At 33.8% G+C, this 21,242-nt stretch overlaps 2 protein-coding genes across 3 annotated transcripts in view; both read right to left on the bottom strand.

The window, feature by feature from the left end:
* Positions 1-11,283: 11,283 nt before the first annotated feature.
* Positions 11,284-14,218, bottom strand: LOC133183038 (zinc finger protein 91-like). Its single transcript, XM_061317959.1, has one exon. The coding sequence runs from the start codon at positions 13,959-13,961 to the stop codon at positions 11,760-11,762; it is 2,202 nt and encodes a 733-aa protein (XP_061173943.1). The 5' UTR covers positions 13,962-14,218; the 3' UTR covers positions 11,284-11,759.
* A 1,301-nt stretch (positions 14,219-15,519) lies between these two features.
* The window catches only part of LOC133183039 (E3 ubiquitin-protein ligase UBR2-like), a 29,509-nt gene continuing 23,786 nt past the window's right edge, over positions 15,520-21,242 (bottom strand). For both annotated transcript variants that reach the window (XM_061317961.1, XM_061317960.1), the window contains exons 38-46: positions 20,956-21,108; positions 20,503-20,742; positions 20,098-20,173; positions 19,660-19,799; positions 19,274-19,379; positions 18,966-19,106; positions 18,553-18,723; positions 18,337-18,435; positions 15,520-18,199 (exon numbers count right to left, since the gene is read on the bottom strand). In XM_061317961.1, coding sequence (XP_061173945.1) covers positions 18,058-18,199; positions 18,337-18,435; positions 18,553-18,723; positions 18,966-19,106; positions 19,274-19,379; positions 19,660-19,799; positions 20,098-20,173; positions 20,503-20,742; positions 20,956-21,108 — 1,268 coding nt within the window. In that variant the 3' untranslated portion in view covers positions 15,520-18,057. The remainder of the gene's footprint in view (positions 18,200-18,336; positions 18,436-18,552; positions 18,724-18,965; positions 19,107-19,273; positions 19,380-19,659; positions 19,800-20,097; positions 20,174-20,502; positions 20,743-20,955; positions 21,109-21,242) is intronic.

Consider the following 21,242-nt stretch of genomic DNA (forward strand, 5'->3'; position numbering starts at 1 on the left):
GTAAGTACACGTACTTCTTTATATCTGGATCTGCATAAAGGTTATGAACAAACCTATTTGTTTTAACCTTCTGTTATTTAACTGTAGAACGAAAGCTCTCTGGTTGAGACCATTCGGACAGACAGACCATGCGTTTCCCGATTTGAAGCCTAGTATTCAATTTATTTTAACCTATTCCTGATACCCTGTTTACATATCAACAGTTCCAACAAAAACATATGGCCTTAGAATATCAAATTTGAAAATTCGCACCGAAGGAATTATCTTAACCAGACAGAGAGAGAGAGAAAGTTCTGCAGTTCTAGTATTGAATATATATATATATATATATATATATATATATATATATATATATATATATATATATATATATATATATATATATAAATATTGAGTTGTCTGTCCTTTTTTTTTTAATAATTGTCCCAGAACAACAATGAATTAGGTAGATTGAACAGAAGATGCGATTGATGTTAAAAAGAATGTCGTTGACATTGAATTCTTAGAATATTCATGTAAGTTCAGTGTAAATTCAATTCATTTAACTGGTTTTATTTTTGAATAAACATAGAAATTAAAAAGTAAACCTTGCAGCATAGAAATTAAAAAGTAAACCTTGCAGCTGTGTCCAGGCACATTTAAAGGAAAGTGTCCGATTAATGGTGCCTGGATTACTAATAACGAATTTTAGTATACAAAAATTTCCTTTTCCTTTTTTAATTTTAATTTTTTTTTTTACCAAATCTCATATCTCAACATTTTAAAATCGGACTCGTTGAACAAGCCCGGGGTAAGTAAGAGCCTCGGTTAACGTCCCTACGCGCCGCACATACCTCGACGCCAAGACAAAAGTATCGGCGTGAACCTCTAGCATACTGGAGTACATTATTCATCTACTGAAATTTGTAAACGAGTAAAAATTGTTCATTTACAAGAAATTTAAACCTCGATGACGAGGTTACACTATTACTTAACATGTACCTGTATTGTGAAAAAAGTATGAAAATTCTTATGAACCCCTGTATTTCTATAGTTTTAGGAGCAACTACAGCTCTCCGATTGGGAAGTCTTGGAGTAAATATTGCATCTGCAGTAACAAGTAAGTAAATATTTGATGATTTGAACAGATTGTGCTAGGACATTCATACTTCATATGTGTATTCATTGCGACAAGACCTTTTCATAGGTGTTAAAATTTTGAACTTTTGACCTTGGAGTTTGACCCACTTTTAAAAAACTTCAACCTTAATTATGTTCCCCATACGAAGTTTGGGAACATATTGTTTTTACTTTATTTTTTCAAAATTTCTTCTCCGGTGCTTTTTTGTTCACGTTCTCATAAACTACGATTGAGATGAAACCTTTTTAGGGTTAATAGGCATGTTGTGAAGATGTGCGAAACGAAGGTCATTTTGCGCGCACATGGATGCACGTGCGCGCGCTATGAGTGAAATTACTGATATACTTAATATAGCCATAACTTTTATATTTCTTGATGAATTGCTTTGAAACTGAGAATTCAAAGATACATTAGTTGTCTAGAAATAACGACATGGTCAAATTAGCATGAACTCACGCACATGCACGTGCGCTTCGCTCTGAATGGCTGATACAAAAATCTCAATAACTACTTTGTTTTTTGACAAAATACTTTGTAATTTAAAATGTAAGTATATGTTATAAGATTCTACAGTATGTTATATCGGAAATTTCTTGAAAATAGGCGCATGCAGGGGTGCGTTCAAGAGTGTAGCGGCGACGTAGCCTCTACGTAAAGCTACGATCTTGAACGATATGCTACATGTAGCTTAGTCGCTACGCAGGGAGAGCTAGCATAAATATTTGATGCCAAGTCTCAAATCTAAAATGGCCTCCTTAGTTACCACTTCGCAGCAAACAAGATTTTAACAAAAAGGGGGGTTGTTTTCTAAATCTTAGCGAATTAAATGTAAATTTACAAATGTATTTTCGCTTGAAATAAACTCTTTTTGACCCAGAACTAAGTTTTTACTGATATATTGTTACCCGAAATTTAACACTTAGAGGCTAGGCTAGCTGTCCGTTCAATAGAGATAGATATCTACCACCTAGTTGCCATGTTAGCCACTTGAACGTAGCCCTGGCCTCGAGACCATAAACTGAGAACAGACTTAAGTCAAAAGTTTGATTTTGAATATCTTGACTTTTATTCAACATACATATTTAAAAATTTGCAGGTTTGTATAACCTTCCAATGTAAGCATATGATGAAAATTTTGTTCCGTTATCAAAATTATTTCAAAAGTTATATTTGTTTGAAATTTTGACTTAAGTCTGTTCTCAGTTTATGGTCTTGGGGCCAGGTGTACTGCAATCTGATTGGCTGAAACTTTAAATGGCTACAACTCCCTTGGTTTTCAACAAAACAGGATAGAATTTATCATAAAGATTGGCACACTGGGCTCCTACAGTATGATACTATCAAAATTGAACGCAATTTCATGCATGCGCGTGTGCTGAATTCTTATTGGCTAATACTTAAATGGTTATATCTCTTTTATTTTTCAATATAATTCTTTGATATTTTACACAAATGTATATATTGTGAGACACTGTAAGAAAATATATGTGAAAAATGTGGAAAACATGTGCAAGCACATGCGATGAAATTTGATTGGCTAATACCCATTGGGCTATATTGGAGTAGTTTTCCAATAAAATACCCTTAAAAATAAAATTTCCGTCTATATTACAAAAATGTTGCCTAATTCAATGAAGCTTATAGGGAATGGAGCATCATAAAGGATTGGGGAGCCGTTTGGGGAACATCTGTAACGGTTCCCGTTACAATTAGCACTAGTTGGCCATGATTTTTAATGAATTGGTGCTTGGGCTTTCATATTTCACATGTGTATTCATTGAGACAAATCCCTTTTTGCGGTAACAACATTTTTGAACTCTTTACCTTGACGTTGGAGTTTGACTTACATATGAGAAACTTTAACCTTCGCCATCAGCTGCCATACGGGTACATCCGTGTTTCACAAACACATCTTATTTTCCTGTGTATCCCCTAGTAAAAATATTATCCCCTATTATAGGCACACCCTACCCTGAGGCCTTAATCTTAACAAACTTGAATCTACAATGTAAGAGGATAACTCCATATTAGGACGACTAATGGCCCTGATGTATTTCAAACAAGATGTGTTTGTGAAACACTGATGCCCCCTAATTGCAGCTTATAGCAAAGGTTAAGCTTTCTCAAATGCAAATCAGATATGTTGGTACCCAAAGTAAGGTCTCGTCTCGAGGAATATATCTGTGAAATATGAAAGCCCTAGCAGCAACCATTGAATAGATACGGAAAGGGCTAAATTTTTCAAAAGTAAATCAAACATCAATGTCAAAGTCAAAATTAATGATGCCCAAGGAAAGGCCTTCTCGTGAGGAATACACATGTAAAATGCCCTAGCTCCAACCATTCAAAAGTTATGGCCAAGAAAGTTTTTAAAAAGTATGTCAAACTCCAAGGCCAAGGTCAAAGGGTCAAAGTTGTTGGTATCCAAAGAAAGGTCTTGTCACAAGAAATACACATGTGAAGTATGAAAGCCCTAGCACCAACCGTTAAAAAGTTATGGCCAAAGTCAAAGTTTTTCAAAAGTAGCTCAAACTCCTAGCTCAAGGTCAAAGGGTCAAAGTTGTTGGTATCCAAAGAAAGGTCTTGTAACAAGGATTACACATGTGAAGTATGAATTGTTCAAAAGTTATGGACAATGTTAAAGTTATGTAAAATTTTGCAAAAATGGGTCAAAGTCCAAGGTCAAGTTCGAAAGGTCAAATATGATGGTACCCAAAGAAAGGTCTTATCACAAAGAATACACTTTCATGTGAAATATGAAAGCCATAGCTCCAACCAATCAAAAGTTATGAGCAGTGTTAAAGTTTTTGCGGACAAAAAGACAGACAGGCGGACAGGGCAAAAACTATATGCCCCCGAATCTTCAATCGTTGCAAAGTTACGAGTAGTGCTTCCATCCGATTTTCAATACCATTGTCTGTAAGCTTGGTTAATTCATGAATGTAAGATGTTCATTTAAAAGAATTCCAGTATAAATTTGAACTCACGGAGGTGAACTGCAAATTTAGACTTATACTCGGCAGCCAGGGCCATTGAGAAGTGAGGGATCTTTACTATGCCATCACCTACAGCAACACGAGACCTCATTTTATACGGTTCATCCGAAGGGCGGTCTCTACGTCCCGCGGTGGGATTCGAACCCACAACGTAAGGATCACCTCTTTATTCCGCAACTCTTTCAGGAGACGCTATAACAACTGCGCCTCGCGGGCGACCAGAGACATTGGTAAATTCACACAAAGTTATTATATATTTACATCAGATGATCGGAACTTAATACTTTACAATGTTTGTTTATTATAATTTGAAAGATAATTGCAAAGTTTAAATCGGGTAAGAGACACATTATTATCAGTTCACAGTACTCGACAGTAATTAAATTTATATCATTTTAGAAATACGGCACAGACTGGATAACGATGTGGCGTTTAAACAATAAATAACACTTCACAAATTGATCAATTACTTGTACCCCAACGATCTTATTCCGGAAAGCCTTATGTAAAATGCTAACTTACCAACGATAAAGCAGAGGCTTTTAAAATTAAATTTTTGCAGAATTTTTGTCGAATTTTACATATTTTTTTTCGAATAACTGATTACAGATTTTCTAACCGATTACCATCATTTCGCCCGAATAATAAATTAACATGTTACAAATTGCCGCCCCTAATAATTTAAAAAATGTGAAAATATTCAAAATTCGAACGGAAATAAATATCAGACATCATTTAAAAGATAAAATTGTAATTTTTTTTAAGCTGATAACATAAAAAAAAAAATCAGACTGCATTCCTGGGATTAAGCCGCGTGAGAATCCACGACGCTAATGGGGAAAAAGAATAAAACAATTTTGAAACAAACTATATTTTTAGCATTCAGTTAAGGCTTTCTATTATTTCTTCTAAAATCATCCAAAAAATATCAAAAGAAAATTTGAAGAAAAAAAATCGATTTTAGAAATTTGCTTCCTGTGACGACCGGAAGCAATGTCGGCGCAAAAATAGATTCCGCACAGGGGTGGACAAAATTTCATTTTTAAATCAGAAATTGCCAATATCTCGGAAATCACAAATTTTCCTAGTGATGAACAAAGTTCATTCAGAGGTTAGAGCGTTCGCTCTACAGTCGCGGAGTGAGGAGCTGATCCTTACGTCGCGGGTTCGAATCCACTGTGGGACGTGGAGACCGATCCTTTGGATGAGACCGTATAAACCGAGGTCCCGTGTCGCAGTAGATGTTGGCACGAAAAAGATCCCTCGCTGCTCAATTCCTCTGAGTGCCGGGTATAGGTATAAATTTGCAGCTCTCCACTGGCAAGTGGTGGAGTCTCCATACGAGTGAAAAATTCTCGAGAGGAAAGTTAAATAACAAACAAACAAAAAAAAAGTTCATTTGATTACGCATAATTCCAGAAAGTTTCAACTAAAACCACGGAATGGTTTTCGAGAAAACGCCTGCACAAATTTTTTTGAGGAAGATGATAATATTAAGAAGAAACAGTAGAATCACTATTAGGTCTTCCGTAAAGACGGATGACCTTAACAAGAAGGTCTTCCGCTGAAGACGGAGAACAATAATAATGGAGAGAAAAACCAAAAGACTAAAAAGGTCTTCTTTTTGAAACGGAAGACATTGATTAACTAGTTGAGATCTCGTTGCGAGTAATTTTTGAAGTATCTTTTAAAAATTTAATATCCTTTCAAGAACCGTTGAGCCAAAAAGTTGAAACTTATATGAAATCTTCTTTACATAGTGTAGATTCAAATCTATTCAAATCATGACCCCGGGGTTGGGTGGGGCCACGATGGGGTACAAAGTTTTACATAGAAATATATAGGATAAAATCCTCAAAAATCTTCTCAGGAACAACAAAGCCATATTTAGTCAAATTGATATGGAGTGTACATTCAAGTTTGTTTCAAGTAGTGTAGATTCAAGTTTGTTCAAATTATCATCCCTAAGGGGGTGGGGGCACAATGACGGATCAAAGTTTTACATAGGAATATATATGAAAAAATCTCAAAAATCTTCTCAGTATCAGCAAAGTCATGTAAGTCATATTGATTTGAAAACATCTTCAGATAGTGTATATTCAAGTTTGTTCAAATGATAACCCCCGGGGGTAGGGTGGGGCCACAATGGACTATCAAAATTTTCAAATTCGAATTCCTCCAGTTCGAGTTTTTCCATTTGATTTCTGTTTTGGTTTATTTAAAAAAAAAAACGGTATTTTCCTCGAAAACGCAACCTCTGTTGAAATATTTAATTATTTATTATTTAATTATATATTTAAATATATTATATGTTTGAAGAAAAAAATAAATAATAATTTGATAATAACTTAGAAAGTATCGTTTATAATAATAAGTAAATAAATGAAGAATATATTGAATTTATTTCAGAGGGATGTGCCTTTTTCCCCAGAATATGCAGAAATCTTAACCGCATTGAGAAACTGGAGGAGGAAACGAAAAGAGAGCGGAAAGAATTCAAAGCTTTGTTTGTGCAGCACCGCAAAAACTTTCTGGAATTTCGAACTGCGGTTACCAACAATGGACTAATAAACTACTATATAAACGATACTATGAAAAATATTGAAAGCCTTGACGATTGGCAAACTCGATTAAGCGCTAAACTAGAAGCATTTTTTCCAGACTCAATGGACATGGTTAGGTTGGGAAATAAAAGTGCCTTTGATAAGTATTTAGTGACACTAAGCATTGAGCGTTTGGAGTATACTTTGAGCGATATCAATACTATGTTAAGAGACCAACAAAAAAGTCAATTGATAGGAATGGTGGTGCAATTACTGGGAGAGGCAGCGATAAATAGATTTCTGGAGTCATATAATAAAGCATACGCTCAGGTTCTCAAAGGACCAGAAGATATTTTCGCTGGTTCTCAAATTCAACAATTGTTTCAGGAGGAGGGCGAAGACGTCAAATCATCAGGGGGGAAAAAATTCACCGTTAAGCAACGTTTAAAAGCTGTCCCGAAAGCATTTAAACAGATGGCCATAAATGCGAAAAAATATATGGTGCATAAAATTGTAAAAACCAAAAACTTTTTCACAGGAGGAAAATCTTCGCAAGTAGCATCGAAAGCTAGTAGATGGAATCGTTTCAAAGGACAATTCAAAAGTGTTGTTAAAAACACTCTTAACGGTTTAAAAGAAAAAGCAAAATCTTTTGTGAACAAATACAAGCCAAAAAATTTTGCGGTTTCTAAGAGTTTTGTCTTTTTATCCGTGGTCGGTTTGGTGGCTGATGCGGTTACTATTGGACTTACAATGAATGCATGGAAACAAAAGGACGAGGAAATAGAAAAGGCCAAAAACAAGAATGAAAAACATCTTGCAGACTTGAAAAGAGAAAAAAAGGACCTGTTAACAGAAATGGAAAGAATAAATAAAGAATGGGGAAAATTAGTACAGAACTTTAAAACCTCATCAGAAGCATTTGAGTCCACGATGCAAAAAATGACTAAATATTCCGACTTCATAGATGTTGTAGGTTTGCCGAAACTTTCAATTAAAAATGCTAAACGCATTCTTTCTGTTGATTTTCAAAAAGTTTCAAAAAATAATGTGATTCAATCCCAAAGAATTGTACTAGACTTTCTGAGAGAAAACGACCGTAATTTAACCGCAGTCAATGAAGCTTTGCGAGCACGGAGCGTGTTATATGATTACGTTATTGAAAACACGAAGAAAGGTAAAGGGGTATTGCAAATGACTAAATTTTTACACTCTTTGTATCGATTTGATGCCTCTACAGTAGTGCGTAAATTTGGTGAAAAATTAAAAAAGAAGGACGTTGTTTGCACCGTTGCAATAATACGGGCAGATAAAAAGATATATGATTATTATCCTCTTCCCCCCTTTAGACCAAGATGTGAGGTTAATGATACCTCCTATGCTACAATGGATCAAAAGGCTACAAAACAACAAAACATGAAAATCATGAATGATGTTATAGATATGGAACTGGAAAAAAAATCGGTCGTCGGCTTGTCTGAACTGTTGACAACTATCAGGAATGCCTACAGAATCCAGGGACAATTGTCTCTTACAAATTTTGCCAAATCAATTACTGAAAAGGATATACTATGTCGAATTTCCAGCAAGTTTACAACACTTGCTGAATTCGATTTCATTCCTCTGTCACCGTTCCGAAAGAAATGTCCTAATATATCCAATAATGACCTGAAAATTTTAAAAGAAAAGGCCTCAAAAATGAAAATGCTTCATGAAAGCATGACATCAACCATGAAAATTTGTAAGGCATGGAAATTCTGTCCTTGCATTCAAACCATGTCAACTATGTATCGTGCAAATAAAGATGATATCAAGGCTACTATAAAACGATTGAATCCAGAGATTAAAGAGTACTGTGGAACTACAGGATGCCAATGTATAATTCTTTGATTTATCGAGGATTGATTATTCATTCGCTGGTGGTGTCCACATGCTTTCGAACTTTTCTTTCTTTTGCAAATACATGTACATTGAACGTGTTCAAACGGCACCGGCTTTTTAGATACATAATCAAGTATGTACTTTCTATAATCTTAAGTGTGTTTATTCATTCAAATATTGAAGACGGCTATTACTGTCTAATTCCAAGTTTGTTATGAATTAACTTTTAGACTCAATATTGAGTTTAGTTTCAAAGTATACATTTGTAAAATAACAATTCGAAGATGACACAAGTATTCTTGTGAAAGTAAATCCACAAAAAAATTTTTTTCTCTTCACAAATACAAAGGTATGTTTTTAATTATTAATTATCATAATTTTTTTTATAAGAAATAGCACTCTTAAAGGCATAGAGTGCAATAGAAAATTGTATAAGCAGTGCATTTCAAGGACATAATAATCAATTTAAAGACTATTAATGATTAAAAAGCACGAGAAATCAATATATTTTACTGTGTTGTTCTGGTGGTGGAAATATAGAAATAAAGACTTTACACAACAATTTCAAATGTATTTTTTCTCCAATACCTTGTGGCCAGTGAGATGGACACTGAAAATTGCCATTTTCCTGCAGCTACATATGTCGTTGTGTAATACATGTACATATGTAAATTACCGTATCACAGGCGGTATACCATTTTACATGACCCAAGATGAATCAACTGACAAGTTTGATTATTCTAAGCCAATTGCGATATAAAATAGCCATCAAATACCAAAAGTAGGTCATGGTGACTTCGAGAACCCAAAATGCATCAACTGACAAAGTTTGATGATTCTAAGCCAATTAGTACATGTATCTGAATTAGCCATGAAATTGCAAAAGTAGGTTGCCACACTTTGAGGATCAAAGATGCATCAACTGACAAAGTTTGATAATTACAAGCCAATTAGTATCTGAAAATATTTAAATTTTGCCATAAAGTTGCAAAAAGCAGTTCATGGTGACCTACTTTTTGGTTGATACACCCTGAGGACTCAAGATGCATCAACTGACAAAGTTTGATAATTCAAAGCCAATTAGTATTGGAAATAGCAATCAAATTCCAAAAGTAGGTCATGGTGACCTACTTTTTGGTTAACACAATTTGAGGACCCAAGATGCATCAACTTACAAAGTTTGATGGTTCTAAGCTAATTACTCTGAAAAGCAATCAAATTCTAAAAGTAGGTCACAGAAATCTACTTTTAAGTTGACACACTTCGGGGACCCAAGATGCATGAACTGACAAAGTTTGATAATTCCAAGCCATTTAGCATCTGAAATTTTTAAATTTAGCTACAAAATTGCAAAAGTAGGTTATGTTGGTTGATACTATTCAAGGACTCAATGTACATCAACTGACAAAGTTTGTCTAAGCCAATTAGTAACTGAAAAAGCCATCAAATTCAAAAAGTAGGTCACGATGTACTACTTTTTGGTTGACACAATTTGAGGACCCAAGATGCATCAATTGACAAAGTTTGATGATTCTAAGCCAATTAGTATCTGTAATATTTAAATTAAGCCATGAAATTGCAAAAGTAGGTCAAGGTGACCTACTTTTTGGTTGATACACTGTGAGGACTCAGGATGCATCAACTGACAAAGTTTGGTGGTCCTATGCTTCGAAGTGTCCAAAATATGCCTCTAAAACAATTTGAAAATGATACCTGTAAAATTAAAAAAGTAGGTCACTGTAACCTCCTTTTTGACAAATAAGTTTTAAGGCTCCAATGTGCATCAACTTAAAAGGTTTGATGATTCTAGACCTCTTAGTGTCTGAAATAATGACCTTCAATGATTAGAAAATGATTAGCCATAAAATTCAGAAAGTAGGTCATAGTGACCTACTTTTTTCATTGACACACTCATGCATAAAATGACAAATTTTGATGGTCATAGGCTTCAAAGTATCCAAGTTATGCATCAAAATCAACTGAAAATGAATACATGCAAAATTCAAAAAATAGTCACCATGACCTACTTTTGAGTCAACATGATATGATGTCCTAAGATGCATTAACTGACAAGATTTGATGATCCTAGGCCATATAGTGGGCAAAATATCATAGTGTTAACAAAACATAATTTTTGGTCAACTTTGAAGTGACCTAAAGACCACATCCTTTACCCTAGGGTGATGCCTTGAACAATTAATCTTTAACATATCCTCATCCTTGTAAGTTTGGTGATAATCTGTCCAGTGGTTCTTGAGATTTTTTAGCAACCACTACTTTTTGTTTTTATTTCCCTAATTTCTACCCTTGTTTAAGGGACACATCCCTAGTTTTAGTACAAATGAAATCCCTTGGGCCAAGGATATTCTGTGACAAATTAAAAAAAAATTGACTAAGGGGTTCTTGAGATATGGCCCATTTTCCAAAAAAGTTTATGCAACTGCAAATGTCACAAATGGCGATAGCATAGCTCTTTGAGCCTTTAGCTCAGAAGAGCTAAAAATTAGCAAATTTAACATGATGACCTCTATCTTTTAAAAAGCAAAAAATAAAAATGACAATAATTCAATACAAACATTTGAGATTGATTTTAAGTTTTTAATCTTGCAAACACTGAAATTCAAAGAGTTTGAAGTTAACATACTAAGACAACAAAATAATAAACATCCATATGAATAATATGGTCTCACAATAAAAATAGTGATGGAATGAATAAATAAAATAACATCAAACAAATCTCATCATAAAAATACTTCAGCAAAATACTACAAACAAGCAATTTACATTTGACTGCTTTAGAATATGAATGTTAGTCCACTAATTTAAGGAAACATAATTGCAAAAATTGAATTTCCTCAAGATTGTTGATCAAAATTTTACAACAAAGTACATACTGTAAACATAGAAATGCTTACACAGCGGGGAGAAATTCCCATGCAAAGGGTTGGCGAACAAAAAGTGCAAATCTACCTCCAGAAAGATTTTCGACATTTACAGTACAAATTTAAAACTGGACCCTGTAGGGATCAATCCAAATCCAAATTGATCCAAATTAACCTTCATTTCCAAATCATAGATAACACATACAATTTTGTATATGGAGTTTTAATGCTTATCATTCCTTTTATAAACTGAATTGTTGGAATCACTTGGTATTGGAATGTTATATTACAAAGTATGTCCCGTTTCCATGGACCAATCACTGCCAGGGTCAAGAGGTCACTCTGTATTAAGACTCACTTCTTCATGCCACATTTGATGATGTTCAAAATCATCCTCACACACAAACATTTCCTTGCATATCTCACAAAATAGGACACCTGCAGCTCTCTTGTCAGAATTTTCATTGTGATTTGTGTAATTACTAACAACAGAAAGTGTTTCTCTTGCTTCAGGTGATCTTTCTTTACTCTCTACATTACCCATCTCAGAGTCGCTAATTTCATTGTCTGAGGAAATCCCCCTCCCATCTGAACTGCTAACATCATCCTCCATTTCTTCATTTTGGAACTTTTCTATCAAACGCTTACTTTTGGCGGAGATTTTTTTGGGACGAACATGTTTCCAGATGTGACGATGAAGTTTATATCTTTGACTGAAACATTTTTCACATTTCTTGCATCCAAAATTATTTTTCTTTTTACCAGTATCATATAGTACCGCAAGACATTCATGTTCCTGAAGATTGAATTCATTTTCAAAAGAAAGTCCACAACTTTTACAGAAAATATCTGAATGCTGAAAATTCACATGATATGTCATAGAACTCTTTTCTTTAAATAGCCTTCCACAATATTCACAACAGAAAGACCTCTCATTCATATGAACAGCATTTATGTGTCGTTTCAGATTATGTGAATTCGACAAGACCTTTTCACAAAAAGAGCACTTAAAATTACTCTGCCTACCACTGTGAAGTTTCTTGTGATTCTGTATAGAATTAATGCTTAGTGTCTTTCCACAAATGTCACATTCCACAAGTACCAAACCATTCTCTGGGTCAATCTTTTTTACAGCAATGTTGTTGGGTTCATGAAATAGGGACAAGTCAGGATGCATTTCACTATCTTTATTTAAATTCTTCTGTTGGATTTTCATGTCATCATTTGGTTCTTTTGTGGAATAGCATATATATTTATCACTGTCATTATTGTCTGAAGACACATTACTTCTCCCTCTTTCATCAGAACTGTCTTTCTTATCCTCCATTTCATTATTTCCATCTGTTTCTTCATTTTTAAACTTTTCCATTAAACGCTTACTTCTGGCAGAAAGTAGTTTAGGGCCAGAGTCAATGTGATTCTTCATGTGGCGATGGAGTTTACACCTGTGAACGAAGTACTTCTTACATCTTTTGCATCCATACAGAGGTTTCTTTGATCCATTATCATACAGAACAGCATAGCATTCGTGTTTATGAAGCCTTGACTTACTTTCAAAGGAAATTCCACACTTTTTACAAGCATTTTTGGCATGTCGAGTATATTTGTGATAAAGCATCGTAGCCTTTTCTGCAAATTGCTTCCCACAATATTCACAGCAGAAAGACCTCTTATTCATATGAACAGTATTCATGTGTCTTTGCAGATTATGCGAAGATGAAAAAACTTTTTCACAAACAGAGCAGTTTAACATAATGAGCTCACCATTGTGAATTTTCCTATGTTTCTGAATTGAGTTTATACTTAAGTTCTTTCCACATACATCACATTCCACAAGAACCTTGCCATTTTTTGAGTCAATCTTTTTGATGACTATTTTTTCTGGTTCATGATATACAATATCAGGAGTTGTTTTCCTTTCTGCAAGTTGATCTTTTTTGTGGATTTTCATGTGATCATTAAATTCCTTTCTGGTCTTAAATACCTTTGTGCAAACACCACATGTATAATGGGCAACTAATTTACAATCTTCCTCTAAAAAAGAATGCGTTTTGACATGCAAGTGTAGTGTACTTCCATTTCCAAACCATTTCTTACATATCTTGCACCCATACGGCTTTTCTGAACCTTCAATGAAGATTGCACTGCACTGATGAGTTTCAAGCTTCTCGTTTTCATCAAATGAAAGTCCACAAAGTGCACAACGATATTCAGAATGCTGATACTCCCTATGATGTAACATAGTACGTTTGTCAGAAAAAGTTTTTCCACAGCGATCACATGAGAATGGTTTGTCTTTCATGTGCACCCTGCTGAGGTGACGCTGCAGGTTATATGGCTGGGAAAATTTTTTGCAACATACATAACAAATCAACTCACAGTCCGGAATCTTAGAGGACTGGTTGTGTTTCTTTTTCAAGTGAAAAGTCAATTTCCTTTTATTTGGAAAAGATGTTGAGCATACACCACAGACAAAAAGACCTAATGATTCCTTTTCCTTATCAGAATCCTCAAGATTAAGGCTTTTTTGTTCTGACATCGTGAAAATAACGTCTCTCCTGATTTAACTTTTCCCAGTGTTAAATGTTTGGATCAGACTTCTGCTCTTTTTATTGATATTTACTTCGTTATCTGTTGATATGTCTGCTAAGAATCTCATGAAAAAGGATTAAATCATCATTTATCCTAAACCTTTCCTATTTCCAGGACGACACCTCCAGTCCAAATGAAGTTGTTACTCATTTGGGTCTTCTTTCGGCGTCCTCTTGCCATTTCCATCACATTCAATCAAACACTTGTCACTACAAAATTACAAAGGTTAATTATTATATCAATGCCACGCAGATGTGGGCCTATTTCAGCATCTGTGTAGGTACTTATCACATTCGAAAACTGTGCGAATTTCCTCTAAAGTTATAGTTTGTTTTACCTTCGATGTGATTTTGTCAAATTAGACTCTTGGCAAAAGTTTTTTTTATGGCTCAAAACATTGAAATATGTAGTTTAATTTTCTTATGAACAACAGATTTGAGAAATATTGATCCTTACCGTCAGATGTCTAAAAATTCCAATATTCAATATATCTAATCCTAGTACAACTTATCTTAAAAAAAATAATGAACAAGTAAAACAATAACATATTCGTAGCTAAAATTTCACGAGGTACAAAATAAGCTCGTTTTGCAGGAGCAGTGACAAGATTGATGTTCAAATCAACTTTAGGTTAAAACTATTTCTTCATTTTTTAAAGTTAGGAGTGGACGATCCAAAGAGAGCATCAATGTCTATGTTAATTGGTTTAGAAAAAAATCCTAATAAATGTTATAATTACTTTGATATATATAGCATGCAAGACATTGTTTCAACCAAATTTGTTTAATACTGGTAAAAAGATGTATTTTCAACAAGTTGAAGAAAAAGTTGTGTCTTCATTAGAAAATAACATAATATTAAGTAGAAAACAATGAAACACAGAAATTGTCTTATAGAGCAAAAATTATTACCAGTAGTTCAATGATAGAATGAATATGAGTTATAGAATCTCCAGGAACATTTTCCTCGTCGGAACATGCTTGACACTTGTGAAAATTAATTTAAGGCTCTCTTGATTGTCAATTTCTTTTTTTTTTTAAGGAATGTTAGATTAATTAAGACACCAAAAAAAAAGAACAAAACAAAAGAAAACAAAAAAAAAAAACAATGCAATTTACTGATCAAAATGCACTAACCTTACAAAAATTATTTGTTGACTGTGTGCATTCTGGATTCAATTTTTATCAATTTGCATGGATCATTTTTGTGCCCCAAGTGACCTTTATCTTGTCCAAATGATCTTGGATTACATTCAAAACACACTCATTTAATGTCAAAAGTAGAACTTTGAAATATGGTTTTGCAGTTATGTGGTCTAGGAAGATGACAGAAATGCACCTTTTGCCTCCCTCCATCTTGATTTGACCAATGACTTTTAGTCATCATAAAATCATGTGCGTTTTTCTGTGTGACTTGAATTTTACAGAAATCCAAATCATTTCTGTAAGTGCATTAGTTGCAGTCTACAAAATTCAGTAATATTTATATGCAGTTACAACACAAAAGAACTTTCATATAATTTAATGTGTATCGATCATTTTAACTACATGCACATGTACTTTGTTCTAAAATTATTGAGACGGTTTTTGTATCAGCACAGTACTGGTTAATCTGTTAATCACTATCTATCAGTATATTTCACATAAAATTGTGTTTATCCTGCATTACATGAATCTGTCTTCCTGAAAGCCCAATTTAAATTTATCACTTTCAAAGCCAGCTGTTTTGAAATAATGAATCAAGTGTCAAGACAAATAGGAAACATAAAATTACTGCATACAATAATTTGCTTCACATTGCAAAATAAACAATTCCATAGTGATAGCTTATTAAATCGTGCATCAAGCAACAACAAAATAGCCAAGCTACCATACTGTACAAATGCAAAACATTTTCTTCAAGAAATACACCAACATGTACATTGTAATCTATTACAGTAACTACTGATGATGCAAATCCATAAATGATATATTGTAACAAAATTAAAGGACTTCCATTTTTATTATGAGTGGATGAATTTTTATTTATTTTAAAAAACAACATAAGTGGTTAACACAGTAGTGATTATTGATACAATTATATCACTAATGATACAATTATATCATTAATGATACAATTATATCACTGATACAATTATAACACTAATGATACAATTATATCACTAATGATACAATTATATCACTAATGATATATTATATTAATTATATTATATTAATGGATAAAATTTCACCCTGTAATGCTACAATATATCATTAGTAATTTAAATCATTAGTGGTTACTGAAATCAATTTCTAGTGAAAGACTTGCTCATATTTTTGGAGGTTTTTTTTGTAAAACATTGTACACATTTCTTCACACATGACTGGAATTTTTGCAAATAAAACTGAGAGTAAAAAAACAGAGTAAATAGTGTCATCAGGGTAAATTATTGAAATTTTAACATCCCCATAAACCATGAACAACACAATTGTATAAAGTATATATTGCTCATTAATCTGAACATTAAGAAGCTACATGTATTTATAATCTGCATTTAAAAAAATCAATCATCAACAGCTTAATGTTTCGATATACATGTACACAAATTATGACCAAAGTTATATTGAAATAACATAGACGTTTAGCTTCAATAGCTTTAATATCAAACATCATATAAAAAGGCTTGTCAAAAGATGAATATTATCTGTCATAAGGTGTAGGAATCAGGACATGAGATACTGTACATGTAGAAATGTATGCATGGGTCTAATTAAATGTTACTCTGCCAAAAAAAAAAAAAAATAAACAAAACTTTCATGATAATATATCTCTACACACTCCAGTTCCTTCAGGCATGTCGTATTCTGCATAAACAATATAAGTTACACTGGTATCATGGAAATAAAGTCCTCATGCATATGGTTACTCTACTGATCCATGGTAATTAACAACCCACAAAAATATCCATGTTTACACTGACTTGTTTAAAATAGAGTAATATATATATACACCAACAAAGAAAATCGGCAACAAAAAAGCACTAATGAGAAAAAATAACATTCCATTAAACAAGTAAGAAATATTAATTACTTATGCTAGTCATGACAAAAAAAGTGATCAAATTAACTTGTCATGCTCTCTGAACTGCATCAATTACAGAAAAACAATAGAAATCTACAAAAAAAATTGTTCAGGTATCTTCAAAAAACACATTGCACATTATTTTTCAGCACTTTAAGGAATTCATTATACATTTAACATTCATCATATCTTGAATATCTTTTTTGTGTTTTATAATATCATAGTACTTTTTGTTTGACAGCACAACTGAGGGTTAAAACTTGAAAAACTTGCAGTCAAAGCCAAAATTAAAAAAAAACATAACTACATGTATTAGCTACAATCCCAAAATGCTGGTTTTCCTACCTCCTGAGCCCGTTATGATATGTATTTCTGAACATAATGCACTCCATATAAATGCATGAAACATTGTAACATTGCAGGCATCAATGGACTACATTGTATTTCCATCTGTTTTTATAACTTGATAAAATATATGCTATATCTCTGTCTACATGTACATGTAATTGCCCTCAATTTCTCTTTTTTGAATGGACAGATTAGCTCTAAGTAATGAATTTAGAAGTCTGTAAATTCTAAAATCACTCCTAGTCCTTCACACAGAAGAATATTTACTTAAATCTTGGATAGGAAACTTTTGGTTTATACAGTAATCCCCACATAAATATATACCGGTACTACCTTTACCAAAAAAGAAAACAAATCTGCATGCAATCTCTCAATAATCTTAACCACATTGTTTTAAAATAAAATAGAATAGACAAAATTTAGCAAGTGATATAGCACAAAAATTGCCAACACACCAAATATAAAGTAGATAATAGATAACTGATTTACATGTATTTTTACTTTGTCCCCTTGCACACCGTTCTGTATTTTGTTTATCATATGACTCAAGGTTTTGCTTTCCACTTATGTCCTCTCCCTGTCAATTCTCTATGACACCAAAGACTTGCTGGCTAATACCTATAAGGGCAGTATCATCAAAGATGCTGCCAGTGGATGCTCATCAAGTTCATATGAGATTCTATGTTGTGGGCCACTGTCTCGGGGATGCAATGTGTGAACCACATCTTCTGTAAGTTTTTGTAACTGTCTTTACACAAATGAAGGGGGTTGCCTCGTCTGCAAAAATGTTAATTTCATAAGACCCAAATCAGAGACGACACAGTTCATAAATGTACGTGTATTGTATGTACATGTATCCAAATAACAAAACCGTGATTTAATGAAGTGATTGTATACTGTAATCTCATTCTAACCTTAAGCCCTGATCTGTCTCTCCATAGCTATCAACATAAGGAGCTGGGATGAAGCAACCTTTCGTTCCAGCTAAGAGAACTATCTGACACTCTCGAACCCTGAAACAAATTCAAACTTAAATAGTTGCAAGGATAATAAAAGTATTTGACAAGATAATTTATTTTTGTAATTGGTAAATGAAAACCACAAGTTTAATAGAGGAAGCTAACTGTTACCTGAGCAGGATCCCCACGCCGGCTCCACACCTGAGTGTGTGCTCAGTGGCCGCACCTACTTTGGTGTCTTTAACCTCTGTCTGACAACAGTAGCTCTGAGAGCAAACAACAACCCCACACACTAAACACATGGTGGGCAGCTGGCTGTCATTGCCATTAGAACTGGGACATCTAAAAATACAGTTAAATGACAAAATAAAACAATCTTATCAACATTAATTTAACATGATATATAACCAGGATTGCATTGTGTTAAACACTGGTTAAAGCTGACCAATGATTAAATCCTTTATCAAGGGCTTAACTTTTGACCACTGGTTAAACTTGTTTTGGGGTAGTGATAAAAAAAAATAATTTTATCTTATATAAATTATATTTAAGATAATTAAAAAAAAGGGGGCGGAGCAACTTACGTGAATGAGGAGATTTGATTGATCAGTTGGCTGTAGTCATTTGGTAGATCAATAAGATGATTGACAGGTAGAGGATAAGACACCAGGGACTGAGATGTAGCAGAAGATAACCTTGACCTCAGGATGTCACTAATGCACCATCTGCAAACAAAGAACAGAAAAACAGTTATAAATTACCGTATTCACTATAATCATATGTTACTGTACATGAACTTCCTGCAAATGCTCATGTACACATGTATATACACATCACAATCACCAGATTAGACAAACTGACTTCTTTTTCTGAATCTTTAGATGACACTTACTGATTGAGTAATCCATCTAGAAGGTCCCCTTGGTTGAGGAATAGTTCTGAGAAATTACTTGGCAGTGAGAGGTAGGAACAGAAAGGCTCCATCTCCTCTGTCCAGTCTGTAATTAAAATTCAGATAAAATTAACCTCAATCATCATTTAGGATACAGAGATTTCACCTCAGTGTAAGCTTTTACTGATCTGTTCCAGAAAATTCACCCCTTTTCCCCTTTACGGGAATTCATTGAGCTGTTCAAGAACAGTCATTTATTCTAAAGTATTGTGGCCTTAAATCACCATCTGCATAAACAAGTAAAAAGGAGACTAAAGTCCATTCAAAAAAATCTTCTGTCTACTCATGAATTTTGTCTTTCTACTAATTTTTTATAAAGGACTTACCTTGAAGCCTGGCTGGAATAGGTACCCCAGTCAGATTGTGATACAGTACAGTGGCACATCTCAGAAATGGCAGGACAGCATCATTTATATGTCTTGACAGTTGCCAAGGTAATGGGTCTGAATTACTGGGTGGTAGACATCTTCAGTTTAAAAAAAACTAACATTGATAAAAACATGAAAATAGCTCCGATAGCTGAATTTTTTACCCAACTGCAAAACTGTATATCCGCTGAATATATAATAAACAACAAACTCTGAAGAGACTGTACTTCTACTAGTTCAAAAAAATTATACCCATGAATATTTTATGAATATTAAACCTTTGATGAAACACAAAATTTGTCACAAAGTACAGCTGTATAGATATGATATGCATATTAAATCTTTGAGTACATAAGTATTTGCCAAACAAACTGTATCATGGAGAGGGAATCATACCCTGCTTTTCTCCTGATTTCTGTATAAATAGACATGAGGGCAATAGACTCCACATCACTTTCCATTTCCATGTCAGCTGAAATTTAACAATGCATTGTTTTCAGTAAAAACTTTATAATTTGTCTGTAAACTAATGTACCAAAATCAGCTATCTCAATGTTTGTCTTGTAGCTATCCATATTATGGAAAAGTACTAAAGTGTTTTCATATGCAATAATCTCATATCAATGAATGAGGATAAGAACAATGATAGATGTGAAACACTAGTCAGCTTTACAGAGCATATCTCTACTAATGTAGATTGATTACTGCTACACATGGTAAAACTGTAGTAAAATGATGCAATCCAGAAGTTCTGTAGTATGTGCTTGATCCACCTAGTTCAGCTACAGAAGACCTTCATACCTTGATCTTCACTCTCGGTTGGTTTATCATACAGAAGCATGGCCTGTACTACGTGTGCTGTCAGGACCAGCTGCAGTATATACTGGTTATTCAGGCTGTTCAGTGGGAGACTGCTGGATGTGGCTCCCTCTGTGTAGAGGCTGGGTAATGCCATCGTGACTGCAGTGAGGTAGTGGAAGAGGTCAATATCCAGTATACACTGGGGATCTTTGCTCTTCTCTAGACCACCAGTCAGTAATCCTGTAATGTAAATATGAAAAGGGAAAAAATTAACACTGTTTTCATCAATGCTGCACACATTCAGTAAAACTGACAGGAAAGGGGAAAAAATAGCAATTTTTAAAGACATACTTTAAGCTTCAACTATTCCAAAGAACTTTGATAACTTCAAGCAATATAAAGAGTTTTATATATTGCAAGTATTGTGAACAAAGTTAAGGTAAATGACTTTACCTGAAAGTAGCCTCAGGCAATGCTTCTTAATGACTTCCTGGGGCATGACCTGACCACACACGGCAGCAAATTTGACCAGAGCGTTGATACAGTCTACATTTCTGGAGGGAGAGGTACCAAACAATGGCTTCATCTCGTCTCTCAGGTACTGCTCTGTAATCAGCAAAAAGTGACATGGATTATGGAAATCTTTGCATTCATCTTTAGTTTTAAGAGTCAAGAAAATAAAAGTTTTAAGCATAATAAATACAATGTGCAGGAGTACAGTGACACAAATTTAAGTAAAT

This window comes from Saccostrea echinata, unplaced genomic scaffold (assembly GCF_033153115.1).
Source record: "Saccostrea echinata isolate AGI-Se365-2 ecotype Australia unplaced genomic scaffold, CSIRO_AGI_Sech_v1 ptg000009l, whole genome shotgun sequence".
NCBI lineage: Eukaryota > Metazoa > Mollusca > Bivalvia > Ostreida > Ostreidae > Saccostrea > Saccostrea echinata.

What these genes read in the sequence shown, in the direction of transcription:
- LOC133183038 (XM_061317959.1), bottom strand. Translation starts at nt 13,961, where the DNA reads ATGTCAGAACAAAAAAGCCTTAATCTTGAGGATTCTGATAAGGAAAAG.